Source organism: Penaeus japonicus, unplaced genomic scaffold (assembly GCF_977035675.1).
Source record: "Penaeus japonicus unplaced genomic scaffold, GWHDUDI00000001_assembly GWHDUDI00000033, whole genome shotgun sequence".
Taxonomy (NCBI): Eukaryota; Metazoa; Arthropoda; class Malacostraca; order Decapoda; family Penaeidae; genus Penaeus; species Penaeus japonicus.
In genome coordinates this window covers 25,042,306-25,052,305 of record NW_028234435.1, presented here as the reverse complement: position 1 = coordinate 25,052,305, position 10,000 = coordinate 25,042,306, and the positions used below count along the sequence as shown (strand labels likewise).

The 10,000-nt window shown below is 47.6% G+C and overlaps 1 protein-coding gene across 2 annotated transcripts in view; it reads right to left on the bottom strand.

The window, feature by feature from the left end:
* Nucleotides 1-2,192, bottom strand: part of LOC122244687 (putative inorganic phosphate cotransporter) — a 5,094-nt gene extending 2,902 nt beyond the window's left edge. The window contains exons 1-4 of one of the 2 annotated variants that reach the window (XM_043002659.2): nucleotides 1,941-2,192; nucleotides 1,231-1,430; nucleotides 693-926; nucleotides 124-211 (exon numbers count right to left, since the gene is read on the bottom strand). In XM_043002659.2, the coding sequence (XP_042858593.2) occupies nucleotides 124-211; nucleotides 693-926; nucleotides 1,231-1,430; nucleotides 1,941-2,109 (691 nt within the window). In that variant the 5' untranslated portion in view covers nucleotides 2,110-2,192. The remainder of the gene's footprint in view (nucleotides 1-123; nucleotides 212-692; nucleotides 927-1,230; nucleotides 1,431-1,940) is intronic. The other variant, XM_043002658.2, reaches the window with a different exon arrangement.
* Nucleotides 2,193-10,000: the final 7,808 nt, after the last annotated feature.

The following is a 10,000-nucleotide window of genomic DNA, read 5'->3' as shown; positions in this document are numbered from 1 at the left end:
AATCATACCCAAAGTCACAAGCATATTACAAATAAACCCACGCCCATATGGCAATTAAGCTTCACCAACACAAAGATCATAAACAAATTCCACAATGAACACTCTTCACCTGCAACACCCTACCTCCATAGACTAAAGGTCCGAATTTCGCCCTTTCTTCAGGAGGAAACCAAGTTGCCATTAAGGAATTCAGCGCGGGCAGCGACACACCCTGAGGGAAAGAGGAAAGACCTTCGACAGCTTTGTCTTTCTTGCTCTTGCAGTCTAGAAGCTTTGGTCTTTTGGATGTATTTAGAGGGAATGTTGTGGTTGGTAACTTAATCTTCAATATAAAATCATTTATAGTAATATAAATAGATAGATGGACAGGCTAACAGATACCTAGATAGATAGATAGATGGATATATAGCTAGATAAACAGATACACACACATAAGCACATGTTTGTTTACGCTTTTAACTTTTGAGGTAATTCTCAATTTCCAAGTTTTGAAATTATAAAGTTGATTTTGGTATCTTGCACATTTCTTTAGACAGAAAACTTTGTAATTAAGGCATAAATCAGAACTTTATGTAATTCTCATCATGTAAAATTGTGCATTTACATTTAAATAAACCATTTGCCAAGTCGTCGCAATGAACTCTTTAAGAAAAAAGAAAAGAAAAAAGGATCCTTCTTTTCCTCGAACTCACCTGACATATTCCCATGATGACTCGCGAAGCAACGAAGAGTCCCGTAGAAGTCCTAGCACACAGCGGGGACAGGAGAGAGATGAAGGCCGACGTGACCGCCCCTAGACCGAAGACCAGACGCCCTCCGAAGTGCTCCGCCGCCCGCCCGCCCACCAGGTTGGTGCAGGTGTAGCCGTAGTAAAAAGCTCCCAGAACTAAGCCCTGAGTTTGCTCGTCCCAGTTGAACTCACCTTCCTGTTATACCAAACTAATGAGATATAACTTATATATAATATGATATGAAATATAACTAATATATAATATGATATGAGATATAACTTAAATATAATATGATATGAGATATAACTAATATATAATATGATATGAGATATAACTAATATATAATATGATATGAGATATAACTAATATATAATATGATATGAGATATAATTAATGAAGTACATAAGGCCCTGGAGTATAAATCGGTCTGCCAAATCTCCGTCAGGGAAGAGTAACTATACTTATCATCAGACATGGTCGCCTCTGAACCCTCCCTCACCGTGACCTTGCTTCCCGAGTCTGTGCCGTTGCCCGCGACGGGACAGGCGTCTTGGGAGGCGTTGGCGGTGGCGTTGACCTCGCTCGTGCCCGCCATGGCCACGATGGCGATGGACAGGTTGACCCGCAGCGAATACTCGACGGCGAGGCCCAGGAACGCCATCAGGGTGAACGTGTAGCGGGCGGCCCAACACTCGCGGGCTGAGGGCGATGGTCTTAGACGATGGAGTGACGGTCACGAAAAATGGACACTATGTCAAAATAGGACAATGGTGACTACATGTTTCCGGGATACAGTTGTTGGTAATTATCCTTCTATGAATTAGATGTTAGCAATCCCTGTTCCAATCTCTGGACTGCGAAGCTGATGAAGTAAGTGCGGGGGAGGGAGGGATGTAAAATGTGCTAAAGAAGAACAACTAAACCATCATTCGTGGAAGGGAGAATGTTAGGAGACTTTAACTTGACTATTTGTCTTCGGTTTTGATGATAGACTAAATTCAGCATGTGGTAAGTGTCATTAGTTATTAATACTGACATGAACATAGACCCTGGGTGTTCATATAACCTGAAGATCACAATAATTCTTCAAATAGATATCCCATAAACATAAACCACAAACCCCAATCCTCCTCACCATACCTACCTACCCCCCCCCCCCCCCCAATCAATAAGTACACACATTCCTCATATATTCCTCACATTCCTCACCTAATCCTCGGTCCTCTCCCAACGATCCTGACGTCCTACGGAATCCTGAATCACCCAGATCCTTTGCGTCGAGAGCGCCGCCATTCGACACGAGCACTCCTTGCCCGCCCGCCGTCTCTTCGTCCGTGCGCTGAAGGATACTCAAAACGGAGCCTCCTGTAAAAGCCATGGTGAAAGAGGCGCTCTCGTCACTCTCAAAATTCTCTTCGATACTGATGCATACTGGCGAGTTGTCGTGAGTGGTTATCGCGGCGTGTCTGCGATAACCAGTAGACTGTGAGATAAAGATGTACATGTAAATAAAGTGTGTATCTGATATGTATTATTTGTGATAGCATCGTTTTGTTTTTTTCTTCTTTAAAAAAGTGCCTCTATTGTTTAAGATTTTTTTTTTCATGGTCCAGGGACTGACTTTACTTTTACTACATAGATAGTACGACAGTTCAGTTTAAAGAAGCAAAGTCTCCCTTTAAACTATTTCCTAAGGTCACAAGTAAAGTATTGACATGAAACAGACACATCATCTCACTTACCGAGTGTTTCCACATTTCTTAGTAACGTTCAACAATTGGCAATCAATTCGTCAACATTCATTCATTCAACAGACACAGAGAAGTGTATATATCTACAAATCAACAATAACTATCTACGTAGATTAAATGATAAAGAAAAAGCAATATCACATCTTAATCGTTTGCAATATAATCCTCGAATTGCAAAAAATGATATCAGATAAAAATCGTGCTTCTAAGTGACAAGTTTGACCCGTCACTCATAAACCTCTTGGTTTTAAGAAACATGCGATACATATCGTACTCTTACATTTTAATAAACATTTTGATTAACATCTCGTCGAACACAGATGAGAAAAATGGTGTCGATTAAAGAAGAAATGGGGAATTCTAATCATGATTGCTGATTACCTGTGCTGTATCAGATTGGACACTTCAGAGTATAAGGTGATATAGTATACAGTAGTGTGGTGATATGATTAGTGTTTTTAAGTGCCTTAATTGCTGTGTTGATAGGAAGTAACACAGGCGTATTGACATGCATAGAATTTGATAATGCACAGAGAGAGAGAGAGGAAAAGTAAAGAGAGAGAGAGAGAGAGAGAGAGAGAGAGAGAGAGAGATCACTCTATACCTCTCTCTCTCTCTTTCTATCTATCTATCTATCTGCCTATATATATATATATATATATATATATATATATATATATATATATATATATATATATATATATATATATATAATATATATTATATATATATATATATATATATATATATATATATATCAAGGCGTATTTATAATATATATATACTATAAAGTCATATACATACAGACATACATACTACACATATGTAATATATATATATATATATATATATATATATATATATATATATATATATATATATTATATATATATGTGTATATATATGTATATATATATATTATAAATATATATTATATATATATATATATATATATATATATATATATATATATATATGTATAATGTGTATATACAATATATATATATATATATATATATATATATATATATATATATATATATATATATATATATATATATATATATATATGTATGTATATATATATATGTGTAATATACATATATATATATATATATATATATATATATATATATATATATATATATTATCAAGGTCTTATTTGTATACGAATATACATACTACTATAAATGAAAGGAATTATAGCATTATAAAACTTAAACCTCCATGTTATGTGATTCAGTTCAGTTCAGTTCAGAGAGATTTGCGAAGACGTTCCTTCGCCCGGGCTATATGCACGAGGCGGCCCGGCCTCTGCCAGCTATAAGTGCTGACTCATCTGATCATCATCACTGAATGCTTACCGTGGCGGTTGGATTGCCTGAAGGCGCTCCAGTTGCCAGGGGGAAAGCAATAGGCATAGCCGCCTTACCAACCCGGCGGCTGTCGTCTCTGGGCCCTGCCTGAGGAAGCGAGTGTGCTCGCATTCCATCAGGTAGTGCTCTATCTTGGCGTCCGGCGCGCCACAATGTCTGCAGCGTCGCTCATCATGCCCAATGGTGGGTATGATTTGCCACGCACAAGGGTAGCCTAATCTCAGTCTGTGAAGACTGACTTCGGCTCGCCTTGGTATTCTGTTAGAGAGTATCAGCGACTCATAGCCTGTGGCGTATGAGTACCAGCTGGCCGAGGGGGAGGTTCTCGCTTCCTCTCTGTGGCGCTGCATGGCACCGACCTGCCCTGCAGCCATCAATTTACGCCTTAGCAGTTCTCGGCTAGGATGCACCACAAGATTACTCAAGGGTTTTTTCCTGCCTTCCTCCGCTAGCCTGTCAGCTACATCGTTACCTTTAATACCAACATGGCTTGGAATCCAGTTGATGATAATGCGTCTACCCTGATCCAGGATTCTCTGTGCAAAAGTAAGAATTGTGGTCAGAAGGTAAACGTTATCAAGGGGCGTGCTTTGCTGCAGGCTGTCAATGGCGGCCCTAGAGTCTGTATGTATGACAACATGCCCGTCCGTCTGGACTGCAGGGGCTAGGGCTCCCATAATAGGGACAGCCTCTGCTTGAAGCGAGGAGGCATTGTCGGACACCCGCATAGCTTGTGCTATGTCCCTTGCTGCAAAGCCGGCGCCTGCAGTGTGGGAAATGGGGTCTACAGAACCATCCGTGAAGTAGGTTTTACTACCTGGTGGAGTGATTTCTGCAATGTTCCTCTCCGCCTCAGCCTTCAAAAGAAACGGAGAGTACTGAGTCTTTCTCCTTGACAGGTTCATGACAGAGTACTCTATCAAGGATCTTGCCCACGGCGGGGCTGTGGCATAGTCAGGGTGGGGGAGGTCCATGCCCTTGACCAACAGTGTCAAAGCGTATCAACACCCTGGCTGTATGAGACAGCCAGGAGTTGTTGGTAAAGAGTTCATGGTTCTGTGCAAGCCGACGCTGCACTTTTTGTCTTAGCTACGAGTCCGGCGGGGACTGTAAGACTTTGGCAAGAAACTGAACCGCCATCTGATCGATCCGGATTGCCAGAGGGAAAAGGTTGGCCTCCAAGAGGAGGTTGGCAACCTTAGCCCATATAGGAGCACCCAGAATGATCCTGGCGGCATCGTTTTGCATGACGTCAAGCCTTTTCCTTAGTCCAGGCTTGACCGTAATCAGGGCGACGGAGGCGTAGTCCACGATGGGACGGACAGCGTGCACATAGAAGGATCTTAGTACACGGTGCCCAGCCCCTAAGCGCCGCCCTGACAGAGCTCTCATGACAGAGAGTCTTGCCTTGATCCGTTCTAGGAGGTATTGAACCTCCGAGCGGAAAGTAAGGTTACTGTCAACCCATACACTCAGGTATTGGAAGACATGAACCCACTCTAGCTCTAACCCTTGGACTCGCAGCCTTTGGTCTCGGACATCCTGTTTCAGCGCCATTGCCTTCGATTTGGCTGCTGAGATCTTAAGCCCGACTCTGCAGCATTCCTCAGACATTAGACCCAGACAACGCTGGGTCTTTCTGATTAAGTTCTCATTCTTCCTCCCAACGGAGATAATTGCCAGATCATCTGCATATGAGATGATCTTGCACCCCGCTGGGAGTGGCATGTCGAGGATGCTTAACATGAGGGTGTTAAACAGAGCTGGGCTGAGGACCCCCCCTTGTGGAGTGCCATTCTCCAGGGGTAAATGCCTGGAAAGGTGACCTTGGAACTTCACTCTGGCAGTTCTGTCCCGAAAATAGTCACCGATCCAGGCAAGCAGTCTGCCCTTGATTCCTTTGCGGATCAGGACCTCTTGAATGGCGAGTGGGCTCGCCAGTTCAAAGGCCTTCTCCAGGTCCAGGAAAACAATGACAGATCTGGTGTTGCTGACAGTGCTCAGTAAGGTGGCTATACTGTCAGCAGTGCTCTTACCCCTTGTGAACCCATGTAGGTGTTCATGTGGAGGTCCCAGCTTCCATTGGAGCCGGTTCAGTACCATTCTCTCTGCCGTCTTTCCCAGACAGCTGAGTAGAGAGATGGGGCGGTACCGACCCGGCTCCTTTGGTTTAGGGATGGGAACTATGTCAGCCCTCTTCCAGCACTGTGGTAGTGAGGAAGTCTCCCAGGACTTGTTGATGAGATGCAAGAGTGCAAGCTCACCTTCAAGTCCTAGGTGGGAAATGATGGGGTAGGAGATCCCATCACAACCCGGGGCTGACCGCGAACTGGTCTTATATGTCCGCCTTAGTTCCCTCAGAGAGAACATGGCATCGGCATCGTCAGGCTCGACCGCCTTTTCTCTGATGAGGGCATGCCTGCCTAGAAGCAGTTCCTCTTGGCATGCCCTCAACTCTGCTGGTAGACTGGCGCTACTTGTTCTAGCAGAGAACTCGAGTGCCAGTCTCTCTGCCTCCGACCGCGGGTCATGGTGGGTCTTTCTGGGGGCTGAGCGATTTGTGGCCCGTCTGATGCGGTTCCACAGCTCTGTAAGGGAGGTTTGGTGGCTAGCAGTTTCCTGAGCATCCCTGAGAGCCTCTCTCAAAAGAGCGTGGTTCTCAGGGGTTCTCTGTCTGCGAAAGTGTCTTCTGCACATATTGATTCTGTGGTTGACCTCCTTAATTTCATCATTGTAGTACCAGGCGTCTTTAAAACACCTGGACCACGGACGAGTTTTGGGAATGGTCTCTGAGGCTGCCTCGTCTATGGCATTAACTAGTCTTGCCTCAAGTGTATCCACATTATCATTATGTGAGAATTCACTGGTTCTGAGGCACCTGGCCAGGGCCTCCTGGAAAGATTTCCAGTTGGCCCTGTCTACCTTCCATCGAGGATTGTGCTGGGGCACAGGGGCCGGGCCAGCATCCAAGATGGTGGTGACTATCCCATAGTGATCGCTCGTGGCAGTGTTGTCCACAGACCAACGAATCCTCTCGACCAAGGCCGCAGTGACATAGGTAAGGTCAAGGACCCCCCTGTCAACGTGCGTAGGCTCCTGGTTGTTGAAGAGAGCAATCTCGGGGCATGACTCAAGCACCGCGGCTATGTGATAACCTGCCGCATCCCGGTACCGTGTGGGAGCCAGGATGGGATGGTGGGCATTGAAGTCTCCCCCTATGAGAATTGGCTCGTGTGCCGCAGGTCCTACAGGTTGGCCTGCTGTACACATTGTACAGCTTGAGGGGACCCCCAGCCATATGGATCTCAACTGCTAGGAGTTCAACACCTTCTCCACACTGCACAGGATCGGCAATCAGGGAGCAGGGAATATTCAACTTCACGAGGGTAATTAAACCTCTGGTGCCTTCGCTAGAGGGCAACACAAAGGGATGATATCCTGAGAAGCGAACAGTCTCCTGTTAAAGTCTCCTGGCACATGACAATGTCAATGTTCCGAGATCGCACGATCGCGTGGAGAAGGGCATTCTTCCGGGAAAAACTGTTGATATTCCACTGCAGTATGCTTAGATTAGGGGCCATTGTGCTGATCTGAGTCCATTAAGTCTGCGTCGTCAATGACGTCGACATAATTGGTCTCAGTGTCTGACGCCCCAGTGTGGGAATTGTCAGACATTTCGGAGTTTGACAACTCCTTGGTGAGTTCCTCACTGATCGTGATTTCCTCACTGGACTCGTCACTGTCGTCAGGACAGGTCGAGCCATTAGAAGGGCTGGGTCTCCTGGGAGGTGGAGAACCCCTGGTCGCCTTGACCTTCACTCTGGATGGTCGTGGCTTCCTCGCCCTTTGGGGTTTGGGTTCAGGCTCTGCCAGTGTGGTCTTGGCCGCGGGTTGGGTGGGGAGACAAGTCTCGCCCTGGGGGTTTGTGGGGAGAGGAGTCTCGCCCTGAGTTGGATTGGGTGTAGAGACCTTGGGCCTTACATCCCTTTCCTTCAGGGCAGCGACAGTCTGGGTCATTACCGTGACGGCGACCTTGACTGCCTTCTCCGTCTCTTCACTGGTCCGTCCCAATGCTGACGCAACTGCTGTGACAACTGCCGTCAGCAGGAGCGTCATTCTCTGTAAACAGAGTTTGACTCTCCGCTCTTGGGTTGGCCTTTGGTGTGTTCCCAGACCCCTTCCGGGTCTGTTTCCGTCTTGGAACACCCACCAGGGCCGGAAACTCCTTTGAGTTGGAGGTGTCCGGTGGTGGTTTTGTTTTGGGCGGTGCTTCCTTCCTCTTAGGAGGGGGGGGGGGGGGGGCCCTTACCCCTTTGTTCTGCCCCCAGACATAAGTGCCTGGAGGGGCAGGAACAAAGTCCGGTCGTTTTGCAACGACCTCTTGCCGCCGTAGAGCCTCTTCTTTCCTGACGGTACATCCGAGGCTCCAGGCATGGTGCTTTTTGTGGGACACTTGGCAGTAGTGTCCCGCTTGCCGTCTTTGTGTGCTTTGAGGCACACCTCCGTGCTGTGTGCCTGACTACAGACACCACACTTCGGCTTTGCAGAGCAAGTGGCCTGGTGGTGTCCATACTTCTGACACGTGAAGCAACAGAGAGGGTCGGACATACGTCCTGAGGTTGTAGGAGCCCCAATTACCAAGGTCCAAGGACGCAACTGGGGCTCCCTTCAAGGTGACCAGGACTTGCCTGGTTGGGTGCTTCCCTTTGGAAAGTCGGGAAGCTCCCACCACCTTGGGATGAGCGGTGATGACCTCAAGGTCATACATCTGAGGGAAGCCAAGAAGCACCATCTTGGACTTCCTCTCATCAGAAGTCAGGGCCGCCAAACTCACCTTCCGCCCATCCTGGAGCTTGTCAGTCTCCTGGAGGAAGGTGAGGGTGGACTGGTCCTTAGGGATGATTATCATGCCTTTGTCTCTGGCAATTCTAATCGTCAGACGGCACTGTCTCTGGGTTTCCAGAGCCCGTACCATCTGATAAGCGTTGTCGAATCCTTCCGGTTTAGGGGGGACCCTAAACTGGGGGAACCGACTCGGGGCTACAGACTCGCCCTCCGAGTCTGTAGCCGGCCGAGGACGCTTAATGCCTGCCTTCCGAACCGACGCCGGAATTTTGGCAGTGGGGCCAGCAGGGTTGGAGGGTCCTGTCTGGCTTCCATTTTTAGTTTGACTCGTCTTCTGAACCGACGCCAGAGACTTGTCAGTGCCAAGGGCTGGTTTGGAGGGTCCAGCCCGAGGCTCTTGGGTAGGCTTTCTCTGAACCGACGCCAGAGCCTTTCCCAACTTTCGACTTTTGTCACCAAGGACCTTAAAAGGTTCCAAGGTGACAGCCTTGGTCATCTTCGTTCCAGGTTCGTCAACGTGGGGGTCAGTCAGGGTTTTTTTTAGAGTAAGATGCCATAGAGTAAAGCGTTCAATTCATCCTCCCACGCCCCCACCCACCACAGAGTCCAACAAGGGGAAGCTGTGCACTGAGACCATGCTCAGAAGCCACAGGGGTGGTGGGAGGATATACGCAACCCCTGCCTCGCATTGATGGCATTCGCAAATACATGCGATTGCCTGCAAGACAGGAGCTGCTTGACCCTAGCCTAGCTCAAAAGAGAGACCAGCTGATTGACCTAATCGAGCCAAGATCAGGCCACCCATCTTGCTGGAATAGAGGACCAAAGAGGTGTGTTGCTAGCCGCAGGGCGTACTCATACACGGCATTGCTCAACCTCCAGGACTCCTGTCTCCCAGCGCACAGGGGCGCCACGCACGGCAAACACGTGGGCAGGTGCGTGCCCCCTTGGGGGGAGGACCAGGGGGGGTGTGATCCCACCTACTAGATCAGCCCCTAGGAACGCTTAGTCGTCCTTCCTCGGAGAATCAACCGCTAGAAGGCCACCTCAACGGGAGGAAGAGACTGGCCAATTCTAGAACGGGCTCTTCCGAGGAAGGAGTTCAAACCCCCGCGCCACGACAAGGCGGTTCCTTAATGCGGGGGTGTTATGTGATTTTGGTGACTCCCTCTTAATTATCTCCCTAGGTCCCGAGCTGCATCATCCTTGGGCATTCGGACCAGTTGACCGCATCCCAAGAATTGGTCATTACCGCGTGAGCCAATCACAGCCAGGTCGGGCAGCTCCCTGACCAATG